General features: G+C 52.6%; 2 protein-coding genes and 1 non-coding gene across 6 annotated transcripts; 2 read left to right on the top strand and 1 right to left on the bottom strand.

Moving 5' to 3' along the window:
- Positions 1-7,505: 7,505 nt before the first annotated feature.
- ZBTB12 (zinc finger and BTB domain containing 12) lies at positions 7,506-10,582 on the top strand. The gene is made up of 2 exons (XM_064476329.1): positions 7,506-7,775; positions 8,275-10,582. Exon 2 carries the CDS (start codon positions 8,295-8,297, stop codon positions 9,672-9,674), a length of 1,380 nt encoding a protein of 459 aa, XP_064332399.1. The 5' UTR covers positions 7,506-7,775; positions 8,275-8,294; the 3' UTR covers positions 9,675-10,582.
- A 674-nt stretch (positions 10,583-11,256) lies between these two features.
- EHMT2 (euchromatic histone lysine methyltransferase 2) lies at positions 11,257-24,619 on the top strand. Of its 4 annotated transcripts, XM_031435025.2 has the most exons (28): positions 11,257-11,932; positions 12,579-12,645; positions 12,742-12,960; positions 13,053-13,306; positions 14,247-14,331; positions 14,422-14,462; positions 14,623-14,778; positions 16,495-16,629; positions 16,751-16,865; positions 17,023-17,124; positions 17,345-17,493; positions 17,582-17,725; positions 17,812-18,047; positions 18,127-18,309; positions 18,427-18,509; positions 19,020-19,126; positions 19,228-19,350; positions 19,438-19,539; positions 20,359-20,463; positions 20,583-20,737; positions 20,824-20,991; positions 21,444-21,588; positions 21,951-22,028; positions 22,399-22,514; positions 22,616-22,702; positions 23,428-23,506; positions 23,644-23,819; positions 24,126-24,619. In XM_031435025.2, exons 1-28 carry the CDS (start codon positions 11,891-11,893, stop codon positions 24,304-24,306), a joined length of 3,633 nt encoding a protein of 1,210 aa, XP_031290885.1. In that variant the 5' UTR covers positions 11,257-11,890; the 3' UTR covers positions 24,307-24,619. The 4 variants fall into 4 exon arrangements, with proteins under 4 accessions (XP_031290885.1, XP_031290886.1, XP_010976408.2 ...); XM_031435026.2 differs by lacking the exon at positions 17,023-17,124 and having other exon boundaries at positions 11,864-11,932; XM_010978106.3 differs by lacking the exon at positions 11,257-11,932 and having other exon boundaries at positions 12,361-12,645.
- TRNAT-UGU (transfer RNA threonine (anticodon UGU)) lies at positions 13,709-13,780 on the bottom strand. Its single transcript has one exon. It is a non-coding gene; the product is annotated as a tRNA-Thr (tRNA).
- Positions 24,620-24,978: the final 359 nt, after the last annotated feature.

Genomic DNA, 24,978 nt, shown 5'->3' with positions numbered 1-24,978 from the left:
TTTAGCTTCCTGGGAAACAAACTTGGACAAGAGAAGAAGCAAAGTGTATCCAATCAATACATACCGTTTTTTAGCTTCTAAAGAGATAGGTTTCTTTGTTAAGAGTTATATTTGACAGGACAATTTTCTGTATTAAAATAATTGTTCATTATTAAATGAATTTTTTTATCACTTCTTTTTTTATTCTTTTTTGGGGGCGCAGGATTAAGTTTATTTATTTATTTTTTAATGGAGGTGCCACGGATTGAACCCAGGACCTCATGCATGCTAGGCATGCACTCTACCACTGAGCTATATACACCCCCACCCTCTCACTTTTTTTACATTTATCAAGAAAGTGAAAAAGACAACCTACAGAATGGAAGAAAATGCTTGTAAATCATGTCTAAAAAAGATCTAGAATTCAGAATATATAAAGAACTCTTACAACTCAAAGACAAAGAGGCAAACAACTCAGTTTAAATCTGACTGAAGTATTGTGCTGTGCACCAGAAATTGACACGACATTGTAAACTGACTATACTTCAAAAATATATATATTAAAATTTTTTAAGTAAATAAAAATAAGCAAAGGACCTGAATAGACATTTCTCAGAAAAGACATAAAAATGGTGCCAACAACCACAGGAAAAGATATTCAACATCATAAGTCACAAGGGAAATGCAAATCAAAATCACAGTAGTTTACCACTGCACACCCACTAGGACACCTATTAAACTACAACAAAAACAATAGAAAATAAAAAGTGTTAGCTAGAATGTGGAGAAATTGGAATCCTTACAATGTGCTGGTGAAATGGTTCCACTGCTGTGGAAAACAGCTTGGTGGTTCCTCAAAAGTTAAATATAGAATTACCATATAATCCAGAAATTCATCTCCTATGAGTATATCCCCCCAAAAACCTGAAAACAGATACTCAGCAAATACATGTTAAAAAAAAAAAAGAACAAAAAGAAGCAAATACATGTATATACATGTTCATCACAGCACTATTCACAATAGCCAAAAGGTGGAAACAGCCTAGATGTCCATCAACAAATGAATGAACAAACTATGGTATAAACCTACATTGGAATATCATTCAGCCATAAAAAGGAATGGAGTACTAATACATGCTAACACAGACAAATCTCAAAGACATTGTGCCATGCGAAAGAAGCCAGACACAAAGTGCCACGTATTGTATGATTCCACTTATACAAAATATCCAAAATAGGTAAATCCACAGAAATAGAACACATATTGGTGGTCTCTGGGGGCTTGAGGGAGGAGAACGGGGAGCAACTGCTTAATCGGTATGGGGTTTCTTTTGGGGTGATAGAAAATGTCTTGGAGTGATGAAAATGTTTCAATGGTTGCTCAGTATTGAAAATGGACTAAATGCCACTTAAATGCTCACTTAAAAATCGTTAATTTTATTCTGAAAGAAAGTCAATAAAATGTACCTAAGCTATCAAAAAAATCGTTAATTTTATGTTATGTGAATTTCACCTCAATAATGTAAATGGTAGAAAAAAATCAATCAGCTGACACTCAATGAGCCCTCCTTCAATTTTGTTGAAAGGAAAGAAAAAGTATCTGGCAGAATGGTGTCATGAGGTCACTCACTCTCTCGGTGAGATTTTGAAACTGTCCCTTTGGTGCCCGCTGGTGTTTTGACCCTCCTGGATTTCCCCTTGTGCCTTCTTTCTGTAGTAAGGGAGGGTTGGACAAGGGGAGGGGGAGGGAATACCCACTCCTTAAGGGGGGTGGGGGCGGCTCTCAGGCCCACCAACTTCCCAACTCACATTGAGGCAGGAAGCCCCATAAAAAAGACGGGCAGGACCCCCCAAGCAGGGCCACTACTCTCCTGACAGCACCATTCAGTTCCCTGGCCCAGAGGCTCTATCTCACTTTTTGCCTCTGAAATGGCTTACTTACCCCTAAAATTCTATTGGTTCCCTGAGCTCACTTCTGATTGGTTATTACTCTCACTTCTGATTGGTCCACTTCCCTAACTTCTGATTGGTCCATTTGTAGTACTTCATTTGCATGGAGCTCACTCCTGATTGGTTATTTCTCTCACTCCTAATTGGTCTATTTCTACAAAGCTTGTTCCTGGTTGGTCAACTTCTGTTATACTCTATTTGCATATGATGTTGCAAAGTGTAAAACTGGCAGCCTATAAAAGCCTGTGTAAACCTACAGCTGGGGTCCAGAGCTTCCAGTGTTAACTGTCCTGGGTCTGCTGGTGTAATAAACCTGAGTTCTCCAACTCCCGGAGTGCTGCCCAGCTCAAGGTTGCTGTCGTAACTGAGCTGTAACACATTTTTACACAACAACATGGGAGTGTTACACATCTGAAATGGTCCCCTTATATTTCTCCGGGTCTACCTGACTCTTGGACAGTTCTCTCCAATCACAGAAATACACACGTCCTAGTTTGAAGACTTGCCCTGGAGAAACTTACCAGACAAGAGTAGAAGAGAGCTCACAGCAGCATCGTGGTCATAACCATCAGCTTAAACAAAGTTAAATGTCCACTGACAGGAGTGAGGACGTATTGTGGTGTGAGCATGCAGAAAGAAAGTGAATGAATTACAGCTACACAGTCAAAATCATAATGCTGAGTAAAAAAGCCAGCCCCAAAAGAACACATGGAGAGTGATTCCACACATGTGAAGATCAAACAGGGAAATCTAAACAGTATATACTGTTTAGAAATACTTACAATGCATAGATAGTGAAACTAAGATAAGCAAAGGAAGGGAACATGAGGAATTGAGGGTGGAGTTCAGTCTGCAGGGAGGGAATGGGATGCAGATAACTTGGAGCACGCAGGACGTCTGATGTCCTGGGAATTTATTTCTTAAGCTGCTGTCAGGTGCCCAGGCAGTCTGTTACATTCATCTTTAACTGTAAATGTTTATTTTATACATGCTTCCATGCTTATAGTATAATCACAATAAATTTAGGAGAGAGGATGAATGTGAAGAGAGAGTGGAAAGGGCGAGTGAGGAACACCAAATGCTGACTGTGCTGGGAAGAGGAGAGGAAGCTGGAGAGGGACCAGGTTGAAGAAGGTTGGGGGGGGTGAGTACTCAGGAGAGTGGACAGAGTTGAAGGGGGCTGCGGGAGGGGGCAAAGTGGCACCTGGAGCCCAGCTGAAGGGAGCCTGCCAAGAGCAGCTGCGTGATGCATTGTGAGTGGTACCTTGGCTAGACTGGGAAGAAAGGAAAGAAGGGAAGAAAGGAGGAGGGCCTGATAGAAAAGGAAAGACCCACGACTGAAGGTTCTCCTGGGAGAACAGAGCAGTTATACTCACTGCCCTCCAGGAGGGAGCAAGCTGAGGGCTCCTTGGAGAATGGTATGCTGGCACTGTAAATTTCAGAGGATGAAATTCCAGATGTTGATAATCACCAGAGTATGATTCTAGGAAGAAAGTGAATGAGATGGAGTCGAGGTAAAAGTTGTTGGAAGGAGGCCAAGAAGCTTTGAAGAACCCAGTAATATAGGCTGCGGATGGGGGAGGGATATGGGTGGGGGTGGGAAGGAGGCCTTTCACTATGTACCTCTTTATATTTTTTGAATTTTGAACCATACAAATGAATCCAAGAAAATGTAAAAAAAAAGATATTTTAATTGGGGTGTGGATTGGGTTATTAGCATGGACACTGGCAGGCCCGGAAGTGAGTTGCTCATGGCAACAAGGAGAGAGAGGCGGGGAGCTTTAGAGCAGGACTCTTGAGGCTGGGAGGAAAGGGTGTTTGGACTGAAGTGGAAGAGTCCTGTTCCTGGGATTGACAAGGAGCTAGGAGAACCCGCCATCATTTCCCCAGACTTAGTGCTGAGCAAGGCCGGGAAGGTGTGGAGGGGGAAGGTCATGGGCTGCAGGGAGAACTAAATTCTCTCAAAAGCAGGAGATGGGGGGAAGAATAGGTCTGGAGGCTGAGGCTGTGAGAGGCTTGCAAAGAACTGGAGGAAATGAAATACTAGGAGGATGTACAGATTGGGGAATGGGATACTTTGCAGGAGATAGATGGGAATTTAGGAAAGGTGGTTTTACAAATAGATGGGAGTGGTGTGGGCCTTTTGTTTTCTTGAGGTGTCTTTTTTTTAATTGAAGTATAGTCCGTTACAATGTGTCAGTTTCTGGTGTACAGCATAATGTGTCATATGGTTTCTTTTCTCAAGCTGTGAGCACCTGTCACCATTGTCTGAACAGGCTGCAGTTTTCACCAGGGTTTCTACAGTGAGGGCAGAGCAGAGTGTGGGTCCAAGCAGAAATGAGAAGTTGGAAATTTTGTTGTAATACCAGAAAGTCTTATCAGCCTATGGATTAAGAAATCCAGGCAGACTTCCCTCCTCCTTTTCAATTGGTTGCTCAAGGCATATAGTTATTTCAGTCTGGGCTAAGCACAATTGCAAAAATAAACCCGCTGCGAAAAATACTTTGAATGCCACGGGGAAGTGTCTAAGATTTTCTACCACTTAGACATTTCCTACTAGGTCACTGCTTGGTCCATAACCAAGAGCAGTTCACTAAGCCAGGAGCTAGCTAGTCCTTGACCACTTCTCCTAAGCATACACACAAAAATACACACACCCCTTTTCAGATTGAACTTTTGTAGACACAAGGCTGGAAAAGACTTCAGAGGACAATCCCTTCATTTCATTGAAGAGAATACTGAAACCTCTGAGGACTTGAGGACTTCAAACCTGGCTAGAATCTAGAACTTCTGTCTCCTAATTTTTTTTTTTAATTGAAGTAAAGTCAGTTGAAAACGTTGTGTCAATTTCTGGTGTACAGCATAATGTTTCAGTCATATATGAACATACATATATTCTTTTTATATTCTTTTTCCTCATAGGTTACTACAAGATATTGAATATAGTTCCCTGTGCTATACAGAAGAAATTTGTTTATCTATTTTATACACAGTAGCTAGTATCTGCAAATCTCAAACTCCCAATTTATCCCTTCCCACCTTCTTTCCTCCCTGGTAACCATAAGTTTGTTTTCTATGTCTATGAGTCTGTTTCTGTCTTGTAAATAAGTTCATTTGTGTCTTTTTTTTTTAGATTCCACATATAAGTGATATAGTATTTTTCTTTCACTTTCTGGCTTACTCCACTTAGAATGACAATCTCCAGTTCCATCCATATTGCTGCAAATGGCATTATTTTATTCTCTTTTATGGCTGAGTAGTATTCCATTATATATATATTATATATATATATATATCTCACAACTTCTTTATCCAGTCATTGTCGATGAACATTTAGATTGTTTCCATGTCTTGGGTATTGTTAAATAGTGCTGCTATGAACATTGGGGTGCCATGTATCTTTTTGAAATTAGAGTTCCCTCCAGATACATGCCCAGGAGTAGGATTACTGGATCATATAGTAAGTCTACAGAACTTCTGTCTCCTAATTTTTTCTTGAATCCTTAATCAGATTTTATTTCTCAACCCTACAAGAATCCTGAATTTATTTGTTCTTGACACTAGGCTAAGGCGTTGGTCCTGCCACCCAAGGGCAAGAAGTCCTGTCATTTTATACTGGCAGAAGTTGGGGGACAAAGGCCTAGGATTTAGATATCCCTATGTGGGGTATATGTGAAAACACTCCTACAACATCTCCTCACCAGACTATACAGGAAGAGTCAGCCTTGTGCACCACAACTTGATTCCATATAAAACTGTAACTGGGTGGGCTAGGCACCTGAAAGAGTCACCAGCTCTCAACTCTACCTGCTACCAAGGACCACCTGTCTTAATGAGGGAAGCAGAATTTTTAGTTACAGTTCTTTGAAAATTTAAGTCTGTTTTTCAATTAGTCAAAGGAGAAAGGAGCTCTCACTGATGCAGCACCTCTCACTGATATGCAGGCTCACATAACTCCACATTAGCTCTGTAAGGAATCCAGGGCCTCCAATTCAAAGATAAAGATGCTGTGATTCAGAGAATTAAGTAAATTTCCCAAGGGCCCTCTTTTCATAAGTAGTGGAATATGGCTTTGAGCTTAGGTATGTCTGACACAAAAGCCAACATTCTTCCTGGAATCCATGTGGCCTAAAAACAAAGATATTTCTACAAAGAGGGATTTTAGAACAGAGAACTGGGTGAAGACATAAAAGTTAAAGAACTTAAAAGAGAAAGGCAGATTAGAGGCACCATTGGAACACTGCCCCCACTCCCCCATCAAAGGGCATCCCTTGAGTTCAGGATTCGGTTTAAGTCAGCATCAAACTTTTATGGGTGGATGCTGACTAAATTGAAGCGAAATGACTTCAACAGTCAGTCATTTATTGTATGACTTTTATTTGCAAAACATAACCCAAGATATAATTCATACAATCAAGAAGTTTACAATCTAATGGGGAAACCAGATATTGAACACATTATATCACCAGCAGTTCCATCAGAATTAATATGTAAGGAAAATGCTCTAGTGTCCTGGAGGATGTAACAAACAAATCCAGTTGGCAGGAAACAGGAGCTTCTCCTGGACTTGGATGTGTGGGGAAATGAGTGTATGTATGAGAGATGCAAGGAAGAGGGAACCAGTCTTTCAGTCTTCAATAAAAGCCTGTGGTGAAGTTGTGGAGACTGCAGCTTAGTTTGGGAGTGACAAAGAAAGCAAAGGTGCAGAACTGAGGGTGGTGGAGCTTTGACCTTGTGAATCTGGTGGAGGGGCAGGGATGGGAAGGACGGTTGCGGTTGGAAAGATTAAAGATAGTAGAATCTTATTAATGTAAATATTCACATAATTAGAACAATTAGTACTAGGGCTAATTGTACAGTGGGGTGAAATGGTCAAGGTCATCGACAGTACGAGGGTTTTTGCCTTGGCAAAAAATTGGGATCAATTTTGAGAATGTTGGCAAAGGCAGGACGGGTGTGATTTCACAAGATTTTTGAGACAGAGGAAGTTAACGACACTGGATTGTTTGGCCTTGTAGGAAGTTAAATATCTTTTAGGACAGGAGTGCTGGGGTGGTTAGTAGCTTCAGAAGGCCTGGAAAAGTCTGGAAGTGTGGCTGGAGGAACTGTGAACAGGGGATGCAGACATGGGCAACAGCAACCAACATCCCCGATAGTCTCGGGTGCTCTGGGACCCCGGGAAGGGCGGGGGTTGCAACCCGGGCCCCGCTCCGCACAGCTGGGTCAGAGCCGCACCACCTCCTATGAGCAGGTGGCAGCGCCGCCCGCGGGAAGCCAGGCAGGCTGGGAGCGCAGGGGGCGGGGGCGCGCCTTGCGGGGCGCAGAGCGGGCTGCGCCGCGGGCCGCCGGGAGCGGGGGGCGGGCCCGAGCCGAGCGGGCCTCCGCGCGGCATTTGGCACGCACGCGCAGACCAGCCGCGGGGCCCGGAGGCACAGAGGAGGGGGAGCCAGAAAGAGGGGGGGGTGCGGAACGTATTTCCGCTCTGGCGGACAAATAATAGCGGCCAAAGGGGAGGCCAGGCCGTCCGGCCCTTTAACCGTGTGGGGGGGCTGGTGAAGAAAGGGGGGTCGGGAAAGGGGGAATCCTGCTCCTTTAATTCCCTCCCCTTTTCCTTCTCTCTGAGTTCTAGCCGACGCCGCCGCGCGCGGGGCCTGGAACACACGGCACAAGCCGCCCCCGCCCCTCCCCCCTTACGCCCACGCGGAGCCAGCCCCGCGCGCGCGCGCGCGCCCCGTGCACCCCCGCGCCTGCGCGCTGCCCAGGCCCTGCCCGTGTGTGGGGGCGCAGTCGACCCCGGGGGGGTGGGGGAAATTGGGGGGGAAAAAAACCGCGCGGAACCGGGCCAGGTGAGAGGCGCGTGCACTCAGGGTCGTGGGGCGGGGGGGGCGTGCCACGGAGTTCTGAACGTGGGGGGGGCGTGCACGATGCGTGCAGCCGGCGGGGGGAGGACGTGAAAGGCGCGTGCAAACGTGCAAGGGGGGGCGGAGGGATGAGGCAGCGGGTAAAGGGGGCGGGGTGAGAAGAGGCTGCAACCCGGGCCACCCTAGAGCCCCAGGCCTCTGCTCTCCTTTTTTCCGATCTTCCCCCGTGGGCGCGCGGGCTCGCCCCATCCTCGCGGGCGGTGGAGCCGGGGAGTGCGGACGCCGCTGCCCCGCCCCCGGGAACCACGCCTCCCTCTTCTCCGAGGGACAGCGCCTCCCCGGGGGCTGGGGAAACTGAGGAAGAGGCTTAAAGACTTGGTGCTCTGATGCTGGAGGGCCAGGCAAGAATGGGGGTGCGAGGCTTGGAGCCTTGGCTTAGGAAAGCCAGAGACCTTTGTCTCTGACCGGTTTCCTTCCCAACCAGGGTTGCCCACCCCCGCCACAATGGCCTCTGGGGTGGAAGTCCTGCGCTTCCAGCTGCCTGGCCACGAGGCCGCTACGCTGCGGAACATGAACCAGCTCCGCGCAGAGGAGCGGTTCTGCGACGTGACCATTGTGGCCGACAGCCTCAAGTTCCGCGGCCACAAGGTCATCCTGGCCGCCTGCTCGCCGTTCCTGCGGGACCAGTTCCTGCTGAACCCCAGCTCTGAGCTGCAGGTCTCGCTGATGCACAGTGCGCGCATAGTGGCTGACCTGCTTCTCTCTTGCTACACGGGAGCCCTGGAATTCGCTGTCAGAGACATCGTTAACTACCTGACGGCAGCCTCCTACCTGCAGATGGAGCACGTGGTGGAGAAATGCCGGAACGCCCTCAGCCAGTTCATCGAGCCCAAAATAGGCCTCAAAGAGGATGGGGTCAGCGATGCCAGCCTTGTGAGCAGTGTCAGTGCCACCAAATCCCTCCTCCCTCCTGCCAGGACCCCAAAGCCAGCCCCCAAACCCCCACCTCCACCCCCTCTTCCCCCTCCACTCCTGAGGCCTGTAAAGCTAGAGTTCCCGCTGGATGAGGACCTGGAGCTGAAGGCCGAGGAAGAGGATGAGGACGAGGACGAGGACGTGTCTGATATCTGCATTGTCAAGGTGGAGTCAGCCCTGGAGGTGGCACACCGGCTCAAACCTCCCGGAGGCCTGGGAGGAGGTCTGGGCATCGGAGGCTCTGTGGGCAGCCACCTTGGGGAGCTGGCCCAGAGCAGCGTGCCCCCCAGCACCGTGGCCCCACCACAGGGCGTGGTGAAAGCCTGCTACAGCCTGTCCGAGGACGCGGAAGGGGAGGGCCTGCTGTTGATCCCCGGAGGCCGGGCCAGTGTGGGGGCCACCTCAGGTCTGGTGGAAGCAGCAGCGGTGGCCATGGCTGCCCGGGGGGCGGGGGGCAGCCTGGGGGCGGGGGGCAGCCGGGGACCCCTGCCCGGAGGCTTTTCCAGTGGAAATCCCCTAAAGAACATCAAGTGCACCAAGTGCCCGGAAGTGTTCCAGGGCGTGGAGAAGCTGGTCTTCCATATGCGAGCACAGCACTTCATCTTCATGTGCCCGCGCTGCGGCAAGCAGTTCAACCACAGCAGCAACCTCAACCGCCACATGAACGTGCACCGTGGCGTCAAGTCGCACTCGTGTGGCATCTGCGGCAAGTGCTTCACGCAGAAGTCCACGCTGCACGACCACCTCAACCTCCACTCTGGAGCGAGGCCCTATCGCTGCTCCTACTGCGACGTGCGCTTCGCTCACAAGCCTGCCATTAGGCGGCACCTCAAGGAGCAGCACGGCAAGACCACGGCCGAGAACGTGCTGGAGGCCAGTGTGGCTGAAATCAACGTCCTCATTCGCTAGCATTAGCGGGGCAGGCACTGGATCCCTGGGCTAGGTGGAAAAGGGGATCCCTGGCCCAGGAGAATAGGGGGTGGGGGGTCGGGGGCAGACAGGTACGGTGAGGAGCCTGAGCAGACACACACATCCTGAGGGAGAGGCCGAAGATTCCTTAGAAGACTCTGCCTCTTCAGAAGAAAAGGATGGAGAGGAAGAGGGTTCTTTGAGAAGGCCAAGGGAATAGGGGGTCCCAAAGAAAGATTTTCTTCTCTTAGAGGTGCATGGATACGTGGAGGGAGGGAAAGGGGCCTATGGGATGAGGAGGGGAAAAGGCTGGAAAATGTTTTATTTCTGGCTGACTAAGTCTGTCCAGGAAGAGGTTCTGACATTTCTTGAGGTAGGGGGTGGGTGGGTGGGAAGTGGGAGGGGATTTGGCAGGAGGCAGTTTAAGTGCTCCTGCTTAGAATAGATCCTTGGGAGAGGGAACGGTAGGGGGAAGGATTATTGAATTCCAGAAAAGGAAGGGGGAGACAGTTCTTGCATGCTGGGGGAATGGGACTGTGGGTACAAGGCTCATCAAAATTGTAGGGAGAACAAAGTAAGGTGGCAGGTAAGAGAACATGGGGGTGAGCATCCTGGGTAGATATTGGGAAGCGGGGTACAATAGCAAGAACTACGAATAGTGGTGGGGGTGGGGGGGTAGGGCACTTAGATGAGAGGACACAAGAAGGGCTGTTGAGGGGGAGGGAAAGGAGTAGAGACTTATACAGTATTTTTTAAGAAAACAAAACGTATTTTTTAGGATTTTTTCTGGAGTTTGGGGTTTTAGTTTTTCTGCTTTTGTTTTCCACAAAATAAAAAAAAAAACAAAACTTTTTTTTCTTTATACTTTGTCTGGCAACTGTGTGTAAATGACTGTCCCACTTCACCCTCTGGTGCCATTTGCGAAGTACCCCAAGGTCACAACTCATGCAGGCCCATGCCTGAAGGAGCCTTGACAGGGGAATGTGACAAGGGGGTTCCTCTGGCCAGAGAACCCCCCCCTCCCCAGTTCTACATCCTGAACAACTGGCAGATACCTCACAGCACAAGGTTCCATGATTGTTTGGCAGAGGCTTTAACACAACCTGCTCCTCTAGTTGAAGAGTTCAGTGTCAGGGCTAGGGGATGGGATTCTAGGTGTGATTGTGGTGCCCACCAAAATTGTAAGCAGGATCCTGTGTTTGAGCCCGTTTTTGGTCTGAGGAAAGGGTTCATGTCCTTGGGAAAGCTAAAAACCACTGTTCAGATTAGGGTATGGGGAAAACTACAATTCCCAGAGAACTCTGGAATCCTTAACCAAAAAGAACTACAGTTCCCAGAAGGCCTTGAATTGGCCTCAGGTGCCCTATATCCCAACCACCTGCCTGTGTCAAATACTGCATGTGAAATACAGATATTATCCAAAATTTGACCATAATGTAATACCTAAAGGGATGGTACTCTATTACTGCCAAAGTCGTGTGTCTTGGTGTAATATTCATACTTCCACTGTTGGCTGGGCTATGACCCACGGAGTGCCTGGCTATCCTTGTTGAGTGTTTGGCCAAAAAAAAAAAAAGGTTACTTACTGTCACCAGACAGTAATGACTCGGGGCTCTGGGGGCTTACCTGAATCCCTAGTGCTTGTGGTGGCGTAACATGTCTGGCATAAACAGAAAACACATTTAGCCCCAGGTTTTCAAAAGGGGTCGCTGCTCCAGGGGACATTGAAGCAGCATGCTAGAACCAGCCAAGATTAAAGGTGTCCTCCGCGCATCCCCATCGCCCCCTTCTTGCTCGTTAGAGAAGCGAGGCCAAAATTGAGGCCGAGCTTTCTATCTAGTGACCCAGAAACTAGAAAGCAACCAGCAGCAGGAGAAGCACACGCGGGTAGCACTGGAAATACAGCCACTGCTGGGAGAGCTGGGAGACTCAGACGCTACGTAGTTACCTAAAACTAGGTGGGGAATGGAGAAGCCACACCTGGGCTCAAGGCTTGCCTCGCCTTCGGCTACCCGCTGGGCTGAGGCCAGGAATGGCAGAAATTCTCTACTGCAGCCCCCAGCTTAGGACGGCCACTGCCATCTCCCAGGCCGCTCTCGAGGGAAGATAGCCAGAAAGCGCGTAGTGGCTCCTTTAAGGCTCCTCCTAGCCTTCCCTCCCCCGCCCACGTGACCCGGGGCGGCCGCGCGCCGGCTCGGCCCCCCGCGCAAGCGGCGATGGCGGCGGCGGCGGGAGCTGCAGCGGCGGCGGCCGCCGAGGTGCGGAAGGGGAGGGGGAGAGGCGGGTGCATGCCCGCGCGCGCGCCCGGGGGAAGCGCGCGCCCGTGCAATGCTCCGGGGGTGCATCGGGGCCGGGGGGCCCGGGCGGGACTTGCAGCAATCCGGAGGGCCAGCACCGGGGGCGGATGAGGGGACCAGGGGGTGGGAGGTGGGGGGAGTGGGCACGGAGGCGCGCGTGCAGCCGCCGGCTGCCCCCGAGTGGGCAGCGGGCGCTGGGGCCGCAGGAACACGCGTGAGGGGCACGAGGGGCCGTCCACCGGGCTGGGGGGCAGCGGGCGCTGGAGGGGTTGGTGCCCGGGGTCCCCGCGGCCTGGGGGACAAAGGGGGAGCGGCGCGTGCAGCCGGGAGGAGGGGGCGGGGCCGGGGCGCGGAGGCCCCGCCCCCTCCCCCTCCTCTCTTCTCGGTCCCTGAGATGAGGGGTCTACCGAGAGGGAGGGGGCTGATGCGTGCCCGGGGGAGGGGTCGTGCGGCCCCTCCGGGCAGCCGAGGCCGCGGAAGAGGGGGCCCCCACAGAGGAAGAGGTAGGCCCCGGAGCCTACTCTCTCTTCCCAGGGCCCAGGCGTCCTGGGCCCCCCAGCTTCCTACCGTACTGACCAGCTCTCCTATCCCTTGTGTCCCCTCCCAGGGGGAGGCCCCCGCTGAGATGGGGGCGCTGGTGTTGGAGAAGGAGCCCAGAGGAGCCACCGAGAAAGGTGAGTGCAGCAGAACCGGGCCCGGTTGGACCTTCACCTCCCCCAACACAGGATCTTCTGAGCCTTTAGCCCTGAACTTTTTCTCTTCCATTACAGTTCATGGCTCTTTGGGGGACACCCCTCGTAGTGAGGAGATTCTGCCCAAGGTCAACCCCGACTCCTTGGAGCCTGCTGGCCCCTCTTCCCCAGCCTCTGTTACTGTCACCGTCGGCGATGAGGGGGCAGACACCCCTATAGGGGCCACACCGCTAATTGGGGAGGAACCGGAGAATCTTGAGGGAGATGGGGACCTCCATGGGGGCCGCATCCTGCTGGGTGAGAGGCAAAAGAGTCTGGGGGTGAGGTGGGATCTTCTCTGACTCTGCCATTTCTCTTATCTTTCCTCCTGCCTGCCTTCTGTTTTCCAGGCCATGCCACAAAGTCATTCCCGTCTTCCCCCAGCAAGGGGGGTACCTGTCCCAGCCGAGCCAAGATGTCGATGACAGGGGCGGGAAAATCACCTCCATCAGTCCAGAGTTTGGCTATGAGGCTGCTGAGTATGCCTGGGGCCCAGGGGGCAGCAGCAGCAGGGCCTGAACCCCCTCCAGCCACTGCCAGCCCCGAGGGGCAGCCCAAGGTCCACCGAGCCAGAAAAACCATGTCCAAACCAGGAAATGGACAGGTGAGGCTTAGGGGCAGGGTTGTGGCCGGTGGGAGATACGGGGTAATCAACCAGAAATCCCTGGTGGGCTGCTCTTTTACAATTTAGCTTCGGGCCTTTTCTTACCCAATCACTGCTTCACATATTTACAGAGGGGCTACTGTGTCTCAAATTGTGGACTGAGGCTTAATCTGTGGGCAGACAGGTTCCTATCATCCTGGGGTTTACATTCTTAAGGAGAGAGGAGTAGAAGATATACAAATGTTAAAGAGTTAATCATGTAGTAAATGTCTTAATAACTCTTATGTTAATGAGTAGAGAAACTTCCAAACACTTTTTCTTTTCTACCTCAAAACAAGCCCCAAGGGAACTTCTCCCTCCCTTTTTTTTTTGGTGCGGAGCAGTCGGTTTATTTATTTTTAATCAAAGTACTGGGGGTTGAACCCAGGACCTCATGCACACAAAGCATGCACTCTGCCACTGAGCTATACCCTCCTCCCTTCTCCCTCCCTTCTGTGAAACTGCCCCCTCCTCCCTTTTAAAGGTTTGACTGTGAATCTCTATAGAGAAGGAGTTGAGAGCCATAGAAATGACATAGGGAAATGACAAGGGACCCAGAATCTCAGAAGCTTTACAACAGTGTTTTTAGGGCTCTTGGTATCATGTTGTTCTAAGTATGGTTTGGGTAGCTTTGGTCAAGGCCTTAACCTTTGTTTTCTCATCTGGGAAATGGGGAGAAAAGGCCTGCTGCGGTGTGCTCAGAGAGTTCAGCAAGCATTAGATGTGGGATGTGCTCAACACACTTCCTCTTGGGGAAACTGTTCTTGTTATTGCCACGGAGCTTCTGATGGCATTTTTGAGGGTGTGGCTCACCATCCCATTCCTACCTGGGGCTCTAGGCTAATCCAGGCAGAACCATAGATGCTCCCTGACCCTAAATGTACTCCCTCTTGGCCCCCAGCCCCCAGTCCCTGAGAAGCGGCCCCCTGAAGTGCAGCATTTCCGTATGAGTGATGACGTGCACTCGCTGGGGAAGGTGACCTCAGGTCAGTCCCACCCCCCACCTACCTGTGCCTTGATATGGCCTGTCCTGAGGGTTTAGAATACAGGCCTGACTCCTCTTTCTCTCCTTCCAGATGTGGCCAAAAGAAGGAAGCTTAACTCAGGTGGTGGTCTGGTGAGCCAGGAGAGGCTGGGAAGAGGGCCTCTCCACCTGGGGGGCTGCTCCCAGGGACCCCAGGAGCTGGGGCTCCATCTCACCCTCAAGGGAAATGGAGGGTTAGGGAGGGAATGCCAGCAGTTTCCTTTTTTTTTTTTTTTTTTTTCACTTTTTCTAGTCGGAGGAGTTGGGTTCTGCCCGGGGTTCAGGAGACATGACCCTGGAGAAAGGGGACCCCGGGTCCCTGGAGGAGTGGGAGACAGTGGTGGGGGATGACTTCAGCCTGTACTATGATTCCTACTCTGTGGATGAACGGGTGGACTCTGACAGCAAGGTGAGAGGGGGCCGACGGCCCTCCCAGCCAGCACTCCCCCATGCCCAGGGCTGGCTCTCCAGTCCTTCCTGCCCCCCTTTTTTCTCTTTCCTTTTCTGAACACCCACTAATTCACTGCCCCACCCTGTCTATAACTTATTTCCACTGTGTGCCCTACCTCATTCCATCCCTGTGCCCCTCTCCACAGTGGTAGTCACCGTCCTGGACTGAGGGTTTAACGTCCCATTTTATGGTTTATTTGTTGTTTACTTGTTTATTCCTTTGCTCATTATTTGGCTTTATTTCACATATATGTTTGCCTGTGCAACGTAATGCTTGGTCTTACTTGTTTTGCTTTTCATTTGTTTTATTGTGGTAACTTTCAAATATAACAAAAATAGAATAGATAGCCCCCAGGGAGCCTATCACCCCAGCTCCAAGGATTATCAATACACAGCTCATCTCAGCTGTTCCTCCCCTAGTGCACCCATACCTACTGGATTGTTTCAAAGCAAATCCCAAACACCATATCATTTTATCTAGAAATACTCCAATATGTATCTCAAAACATAAGACCCCTTTCTGTTTTTTTAACATCACTGCATTACTCTTTTCACACCTAAAAAAATTTACAAATGATTCCTTAATACTATCACCTTGCTACTAGTCAGTCTTAACATTTCTTCAGTTGTTTCATAAACGGGTTTTGTGTGTCCTGATTCGAGTTAGATCCACGCCTTGATTTGATTATTTGTCTTAGGTCTCTCTTGATGTATAGGTTCCCTGTCTTCTAAAAAAAAAACATTCTTGCTATTTATTTGTTGAAGAAACCAAGTCAGTTGTCCTACAGAATTCATAATTGGGAGTTGGCTGCTTGGGTGGGGATTGACACATAACTCTACCCAATGTTCCTTACAGACTGATAGATCCAAAAGTGTGATCAGCTTCAGATGCCTTTTTTTTTTTTTTTTCAATTTGGTAAGACTTGATAGCTGGTACAAGTGTTGCATCACATCAGGTTTAGAACATCTGGTCTTTTATTAGTGAAGTTAAGATTGATCAGTGGATTCAGGAGATGTCAGCCTGATCCTCATTGTAAAGTTTCTGATTAGTTTTTCATCTACTGTGGATTGTTTTGTTGTTCTCTTCTGAAATTTTACTTGCTTGCCTTATTTTTTTATGAAGTATAGTTGATTTACAATGTTGTATTAATTTCTGGTGTACAGCATAGTGATTCATCTGTACATATATGTTCTTTTTCATTATAGGCAATTACAAGGTATTGAATAGAGTTCCCCATGCTGTACAGTAGGACCTTGTTGATTTATGTATTTTATATATAGTAGTGAGTAGCTACAAATTCATTTAGTGTTTTTAGTTTTGCCTATTTACAAACTTCATAAAGAACACTGTACTATACTTTTGTCATTAGGAACTTACCCTTTTTTTTTCCTTAACATGTTGCCAAGACTCATACGTGTTGTTGCATGTAACCATGGCAGCTTATTTTTCAATACCATTTAATATTCTACACCGCCTCTCTTTATCAAACCCCTTCCTCGCTTTTCCTGCCCCCACTTACCTCCACCAGGGAGCCATCCTTGGGGAGCTGCTGTTGTTTTCTTGATTCCCCCTCATCCTCTGTGTCCTGCTCTGCCTCTCTCCCAAGTTCCCACAGAAGAGAGCTGTGGCCTGTGGGTCACTATTTCTGAGAGCACTGTTTTGCCTCTCTCTCAGTCTGAGGTTGAAGCTCTGGCTGAACAACTGAGTGAGGAAGAGGAGGAAGAGGAGGAGGAGGAAGAGGAAGAGGAGGAGGAGGAGGAAGAAGAAGAAGAAGAGGAAGATGAAGAGTCAGGCAACCAGTCTGACAGGGTAGGAGCTGGAGGCTGGTATTCCCAGAGGGATGGGGGCTGCAGGGCCTGAGGCCTGAGTCCTCAGAGGAGCGGGTTGTGGGCTGGGGGCCAGGCTCGCTAACTCTTTTCCTCCTCCCTAGAGTGGTTCCAGTGGCCGGCGCAAAGCCAAGAAGAAGTGGCGGAAGGACAGCCCATGGGTGAAGCCGTCACGGAAAAGGCGGAAGCGGGAGCCTCCAAGGGCCAAGGAGCCACGAGGTGAGGAGGCTCCCTTGCTTTGGGTCTCCTCCTCCAGCCCCTTCCCAGCCCCCAGAAAGCATGCATGGACACACACGCTCAGCATGCACACCCGCATGTACCCACGCGTCCAGGCACCTGTGAGCTCGCACTCTCACTCTCTCTGTCTCTGTGTCAGGAGTGAATGGTGTGGGCTCCTCAGGCCCCAGTGAGTACATGGAGGTCCCTCTGGGGTCCCTGGAGCTGCCCAGCGAGGGGACCCTCTCCCCCAACCACGCTGGTAATTGCGAATTGCTGGGATAGGGAGCCACTAGGGGGCGCCCTCGGGGCTGGAGGGAATGGGGAGGAGGGGGACCCCGCTGAAGCCGGGGTGTCCATGGCCAGACTCTGGGGGTTCTGGAGCATGGAGGGAAAGTGAAGGTGGGGGTGAAAGGCCCCAAAGGGGGTCCCGGTGAGTGAGGGGCTGGGCCTCCCTCAGCTAGATTTTTCCTCCATCCAAGGGGTGTCCAATGACACGTCTTCGCTGGAGACAGAGCGCGGATTTGAGGAGTTGCCCCTCTGCAGCTGTCGCATGGAGGCACCCAAGATAGACCGCATCAGCGAGAGAGCGGGGCACAAGTGCATGGCCACAGAGAGTGTGGATGGAGAGGTGGGCCTGAGGGCTGGTAGGTGAGACACCAGGGATCCAGCCCCAGGCCCCGGCCTCACCTTTTCTCCCCTGTCCTCACTGCGTACAGCTGTCGGGCTGCAATGCTGCAATCCTCAAGCGGGAGACCATGAGACCATCAAGCCGTGTGGCACTCATGGTGCTCTGTGAGACACACCGTGCCCGTATGGTCAAACACCACTGCTGCCCAGGCTGTGGCTATTTCTGTACAGCGGTGAGTGACCAGTGGGGCAGACAGGCAGCGTGCCTCACAGGGGCGGGGGCTCCCGGAGCCGGACCACATTGTTTCCCTGCCCCCAGGGCACCTTCCTGGAGTGCCACCCCGACTTCCGTGTGGCCCACCGCTTCCACAAGGCCTGTGTGTCCCAGCTGAACGGGATGGTCTTCTGTCCCCACTGCGGGGAGGATGCATCTGAGGCCCAGGAGGTGACCATCCCCCGGGGGGATGGGGTGACCCCACCAGCTGGCGCTGCAGCCCCTGCCCCACCGCCCCTGGCCCAGGATGCCCCTGGGAGAGCAGACACTTCCCAGCCCAGGTACTGGCCTCGCCCTTCCCTTGTGTCTGTTCTCTGCTCTCTCCCCTTCTCCCCTAGACATCCACACCTTCTCCCACAGCGCCCGGATGCGAGGGCATGGGGAGCCCCGGCGTCCACCCTGTGACCCCCTGGCTGACACCATCGACAGCTCGGGGCCCTCCCTAACCCTGCCCAATGGGGGCTGCCTCTCAGCTGTGGGGCTGCCACCTGGGCCAGGCCGGGAGGCCCTGGAAAAGGCCCTGGTCATCCAGGAGTCGGAGAGGTGTGTAGGGGTCGCTCTAGGGCACTGCACCTAGGACTGGGGCTGGAGATGTGTATCTGCAGGGGTTGGGCCTGATGCTTGAATCTGAGGAGCCCACCCCTTCCCTCACCACGGCAGGCGGAAGAAACTTCGTTTCCACCCCCGGCAGTTGTACCTGTCAGTGAAGCAGGGGGAGCTGCAGAAGGTGATCCTGATGCTGTGTGAGTACTCTGCTCCTTGTTCAGCAGACCTTGACTGAACACCGATTATATACCAGCCACTGGGCTCAGGGCCAGGAGCACAGCAGTGAAGATGTCATCCTTGCCCCAAAGGACTCAGTGGCGTGGGGGACACAGATACACAAATAACCCGTGGTGATGGGGACTGTGGTAGCGATGAGCACAGAGGCTCTGGGTACTGTTCTGAGTGCTCGTGTAGGTCCACCCACATAAGTCTCCCAGCAGAGGCCCAGAGAGGTTAACTCCCTTGCCCAGTGCACAGTGGAACTAAGAGGCAGGGGCAGGGCTGGTTTGAATTCAGGCAGAACTGGTACTCTTTAACTTCCTACTCTTTGAGAAGTGCTGTGGTGGAAGTGAGCACAGAGAAGGTTCAGGAGGGGTCCCTGACCTAGGTTGGGACCCTGAGAAGCCTTCCTGGAGGAGGTGCCACCCTTCCCTAGCTCACTTACTACTTGTCCCTCCCTCTCCCGGTGTGGCGGGCTCTCCCCACAGTGGACAACCTGGACCCCAACTTCCAGAGCGACCAGCAGAGCAAGCGCACGCCCCTGCACGCGGCTGCCCAGAAGGGCTCCGTGGAGATCTGCCACGTGCTGCTGCAGGTCAGTGCAGGCCCGGCCCTCCGCCTCATTGATCAGGGCCTTGGACCCCCTCCCCAACCCAGGCCCTCCCTGGTGCCAGCCCACGTGCCCCGTCCTTGCAGGCTGGAGCCAACATCAACGCAGTGGACAAGCAGCAGCGGACGCCGCTGATGGAGGCCGTGGTGAACAACCACCTGGAGGTGGCGCGCTACATGGTACAGCGTGGCGGCTGCGTCTACAGCAAGGTGGGCAGCCGGGCGGGCGGGCGCCCAGGCTCAAGGATTGGGCTTGAGGTGCCAGCCAGAGGACTCACCTGTCCGCATCTCCCTCAGGAGGAAGATGGCTCCACCTGCCTCCACCACGCAGCCAAAATTGGGAATCTGGAGATGGTCAGTCTGCTGCTCAGCACGGGACAGGTGGACGTCAACGCCCAGGTCAGCAGCCTGGCCTCAGGCTCAGCCCTTGGGGTCCTTGGCTCAGCCTGGAGTTTCGGGTCCCCTTTCTCTTTCATCTGACTGTTGACGCTTTCCCTGCATTTCACGCTATTCTGGTCTGTCCCATCTCTTTTTCCTTCGTTACTTGTATTTCTCTTCACTGATTTTTGTTTCTTTTTTCTTTCTGTTTATCTGTTTTCAAAACAACAAGTTGCTGCCTTAATCTCTGGAGCTGTCCAGTGAGATTCTTTATTAGCTCTTAGTTTTTCACATGTTAGATGTGTTTTGGTATGCATTTTTCTTGCTCTTTGAATTGTTCCATCCTTTGTCCAAGAGAAGCTCCTTGAAGTTGGCTCCTATGGCTTTTGATATGACCCGGTAGCCTTTGAGAGCATCCTTTTCAGTGCATATCCTGCCCCGGACTCAGAATCAATCATTTCTCTAAGAAACTCTGGTTCCTTTAAGTGGGAAGTATTTTTCAGACTACAGTTTGTGTTCCTAGGGTGGTTGTTGCTGTTGGGTCTCTGCTTCTAGGGCTTTTGAGTGGGCAGACCTAGGAAATACCTATTTTTTTAGAATGAGAAAAATTACTTCACAGCCTTGAGCAGTAGACAGTATTAGTTTCATTTTATAAATGGGAAAACTAAGACCCAGCGATGGTAAATGACTTGCCCAAGTCCCTGCAGCCTGTGAGTGGTGGGGCTGGGATTCAGGCTCGGAGTCTAGCTCCAGAGCCTGTGCTCTTGACCACCTGCTGCTTGGGTGAGAAGGGCCGGAGCTGCCGCCCGAGCCCCTACCTCCTTCCCTTCCCACCCACAGGACAGTGGGGGGTGGACGCCCATCATCTGGGCCGCAGAGCACAAACACATCGAGGTGATCCGCATGCTGCTGACCCGGGGTGCCGACGTCACCCTCACAGACAACGTAAGTGAGAGTTTTGGTCGGGATGGGGGAGGTGGTGACCACCCCGAGCCCCTGAGCAAGGTGCAGGCTGCGTTCCAGGACTCCCTGCCTGGGCCACCTCTCCCCTCCCACCTCCACAGGAGGAGAACATCTGCCTGCACTGGGCCTCCTTCACCGGCAGCGCCGCCATCGCTGAGGTCCTCCTGAACGCCCGCTGCGACCTGCACGCTGTCAACTACCACGGGGACACGCCCCTGCACATCGCAGCCCGGGAGAGCTATCACGACTGCGTGCTGTGAGCCCCCTGTCCCCTACACACACCTGGACGCCCCTCTGCCCCCTTCACGGCCCCGGACCCCATGGGCTTCTGTCCTCTCCCAGGTTGTTCCTGTCACGTGGTGCGAACCCCGAGCTGCGGAACAAGGAGGGGGACACCGCATGGGACCTGACTCCTGAGCGCTCTGACGTGTGGTTTGCGCTCCAGCTCAACCGCAAGCTGCGGCTAGGGGTGGGGAACAGGGCCATCCGCACTGAGAAGATCATCTGCCGGTGAGCGGTGCTCTCCCCACACCCACAACCACCTCCTGCCCTTCCCCAGGCCCTGCTGAACCCTCAGGACATCCCCCAGCCCCGCCCCACACCCCACTGGGTCCCCAGAACCACCCCCTGCTCCCCAACACACACTCATCAGCTAAGGCTGCCTGATACAGCAAATAAAAATAGAGAACACCCAGTTACACTAGAATTTCAGATGAACAGTGCATACTCTTTTAGTGTGTGTCCCAGGCAGTATTTGGGACACAGTTATACTAAAAAATTATTTCTTGTTTGTCTGAAATTCAAATTTAATGGCGTATTCTGCATTTCATCTGGGAACTTTATTCCCCATGCCCTGAGGAACCGCCAGAACCACCCTCTTCCCTCCCACTACTCTCTCCTTGCACCTAGGGGAGCCCTCACCCCATGCTCTGGCCACCCAGCTCCATCTCTCCTCCTGCCAGGGACGTGGCTCGGGGCTACGAGAATGTGCCCATTCCCTGTGTCAACGGCGTGGATGGGGAGCCCTGCCCGGAGGATTACAAGTACATCTCGGAGAACTGCGAGACGTCCACCATGAACATCGACCGCAACATCACCCACCTGCAGGTGAGTGCGGGGCCTGGGCCCTGCCAGAGGGACACCCAGAGCCGCCCAGTACAGCTGGGCAAGATGTGGGCCAAGAGTACCTGGCCAAGGTGGTGGGGCTGAAAAGGAGCTCCGGTGTGGGCCTGCGTCCACCTGGGGAAGGGTCCTTCTTCTAGGACACGTGAAGGTATCCCCTGGGCTCACGGTAGCCCTGGAGACACCCCCATCGGCAATATCTTGATTCCCCCTCACCCTGAGACCATCACTATCACTGCCGGACAGTGTGGACCCTAGAGAAAAGATAGCTGTTAGGGAGCAGGGAGCCCTAGAAGCTGGGGGGCTCATTCTGGGGGAGGATGAGCTGACCCTGCCTCCTGCCCCAGCACTGCACGTGTGTGGATGACTGCTCCAGCTCCAACTGCCTGTGTGGCCAGCTCAGCATTCGCTGCTGGTATGACAAGGTACGTGCCCTCGCTTTGGCCACATGCTTATCCACTCCTTTGGAGGAGCTGGCCTCTGACACCAGCTTCCTGTGACCTTGTCCCTCACCTCCCACCCTGTTGGGGAAGTGGCAGAGAGAGCAGGGTGAGACCTGGGTTTCCTAGGATGTTGCCAGGACAGAGATGGGCCTGGCCCAGGTTTATGCAAATCAAGGGCAATGATTGTGTGCTTCCTGTTCCCTGAACTCAGAGCATATGTGGCCTCCCCCAGCCTGTCCTCCCTGTCTCTGGGTTGGGGTCAGCGGTGGATTTTTCTGTGAAGTCTTGGGAGCCCTGGGCAGCTGAAGTGGGCACCATAAGAAACCGTTGTCCTCCCCTCCCTTGATCCCAGGATGGGCGGCTGCTTCAGGAATTTAACAAGATAGAGCCCCCGCTGATTTTCGAGTGTAACCAGGCATGCTCCTGCTGGAGAAACTGCAAGAACCGGGTAGTACAGAGTGGCATCAAGTGAGGTCCCCGCTGCAGCCCACCCTCACCCCTTATCTCTTCCCTCCCATGGGGCGCTTCCAAGTCACTCCACCCAATATCACCCTCTCCCCTACCCCCAGGGTGCGACTGCAGCTCTACCGAACAGCCAAGATGGGCTGGGGGGTCCGCGCCCTGCAGACCATTCCCCAGGGGACTTTCATCTGCGAGTGAGTTGGCGGTGGGGGGGGGGGGGCATACTTTGGCTCCTGGGGGCGAGGGGCTGGGTGCAGTGCCACAGCTGACTCCCAGGCCCCCTTCCCTGCTCTCCTCCCTGTTGGGTCCCACCTCTTTTTGCTGCCCCTACTCCAGCCAGCCTCCTCTGACCCCCATCCTCCAAGCCTCTGCTCTGCCCAGACCACAGGGCCCGTGTCTTCCTCCCTCTCCCCTGCCTTTCCCAGCTGGAGACAGACAGACCTGGGTTGAGCCCCACTCTGCCATTGGGTGTCCTTGGCCAAGTAACAATCTCTTTGAGCCTCATTTTTTTTTTTCTGTCTGCAAAATGGAGGTGATAAATAGCTACCTTTCTGGTTACCCCAGGGGCCTCTCCATCCATCAGCTCTTTCTCTTCCCAGCATCTGTAACCTCTTCCTGACCTCCAGCTTTTTATTCCATGGCCTTCAAACTTAATCTAGATCTCCTTTGGCCTTTAAAAAAAACTGCCCTTCAGCCCCATTTGCCAATTTAAGAGACCATTCAGGCCTGTCCCAACACACACCCACTTCCAGATAATGTCCATTGTCCTCCAGGCCCACTGTGCCTTGGGTCACCCACCCCAGCAGCGTTGATCTGTGAGATTCACAGACAGTGACTGGGACAGCTGTGGAAGAGGATTCATGGGGTGGTGAGGAGAGACAGGGCCTGGAGCCTGCTCCCAGTAACCCCTGCTCAACAGGTATGTCGGAGAGCTGATCTCTGATGCTGAGGCTGACGTGAGGGAGGATGATTCTTATCTCTTCGACTTAGACAACAAGGTGGGCAGAGACCCCCTCTGTCCCTCCCCAGTCAAAGGATGGAAACCTGGGGAGGAGGGGCTGGATGGCCAGGGGTGGGGAGTTTGGTCAGGCCAGCAGGGTAGTGTTCGACGTGATGAGTGACACCGTTCCCTCAGGATGGAGAGGTGTACTGCATCGATGCCCGTTACTATGGCAACATCAGCCGCTTCATCAACCACTTGTGTGACCCCAACATCATCCCTGTCCGTGTCTTCATGTTACACCAAGACCTGAGATTTCCACGCATTGCCTTCTTCAGTTCCCGAGACATCCGGACTGGGGAGGAGCTGGGGTGAGGTGTCCTGGGGCTCGGCCAGGGATGTGGGAGATGCAGCAAGCCTAGGACCAAAACAGAAGGCTGGAGAGTGCCCGGTTCCCATGTGTGGGTTAGAGCAGAGCTTCTCCACTGTAGACAGTCCTGAGCCTCACAGATTTTGGTTCAGTAGGTTTGGGATGGGGCCTGAGAGTCTTCATTTCCACCAACCTACGAGGCAGTGCTGGTGCACAGGTACATAGAACGTGGGAGGGCTTAGAGCCCATGGGCTGGGTGCTTTGGAGTGGGGCTGGGTCCCACAGACCTCTTGTGCTCCTCTGACAGGTTCGACTATGGTGACCGCTTCTGGGACATCAAAAGCAAATATTTTACCTGTCAGTGTGGTTCTGAGAAGTGCAAGCACTCAGCTGAGGCCATTGCCCTGGAGCAGAGCCGCCTGGCCCGCCTGGACCCCCACCCGGAGCTGCTGCCTGAGCTCAGCTCCCTGCCCCCTGTCAACCCCTGAGAGTGGACCACACACCCCACCCCATGGCCACCTGCTCAGCAGCCACCTCTGCCCTTGCTGCTCACAGTCCACACCTGAGGGTGCTACCATCTTCTCTCCCCCGCCCCTTCACACATTCCTCAGCCAGAGATCCCAGCCAGGCCCTGGAGGTCTGACAGCCCCTCTCTCCCAGAGCTGGTTCCTCCCTGGGAGGGTGACTTCAGGGCAGGCCACCCCCCACCCCCATCCTCAGCTTAAGTTTGATGAATTGAAATTGGGCCTCTATGCTAACTGGTTTCCTTTGTTCTCAATAAACGTTGGGTTTGGTAATAAACTGAGTCACTGTTGGTGAGGAAGCACACAGGGCCGGAGGAATGTGGGTCCCAGGGGGCACAGAGAGGGGATGGGAAGCAGGCCAGACAGGTGTGGCTGGTGTGGACAGCCGCCTGGGGGGAGGCGGGGGCTGTGGGGGATTACTGTGGGCAGGGTCTAGTCAAGGGCAAATCTCATCTCCACACTTAATCTTTGGCAGGAGGGTGTGGGTGTGAGAGTACCATGATTGAGGTAGTTTGAAAAACCATGAAGGATTTTCTTAGAGCAAGTGTTCCAGGCCATGGTCCATGAGGCCCGCAGTAAGCAGCCCTGACCTGAAACCCTGTCCCAGGCTTGCTTTCCAGCCCTCCGCTGGAGTCA

This window comes from Camelus dromedarius, chromosome 19, assembly GCF_036321535.1.
Source record: "Camelus dromedarius isolate mCamDro1 chromosome 19, mCamDro1.pat, whole genome shotgun sequence".
Lineage (NCBI taxonomy): Eukaryota > Metazoa > Chordata > Mammalia > Artiodactyla > Camelidae > Camelus > Camelus dromedarius.
This window is presented reverse-complemented; position numbering and strand designations above follow the sequence as displayed.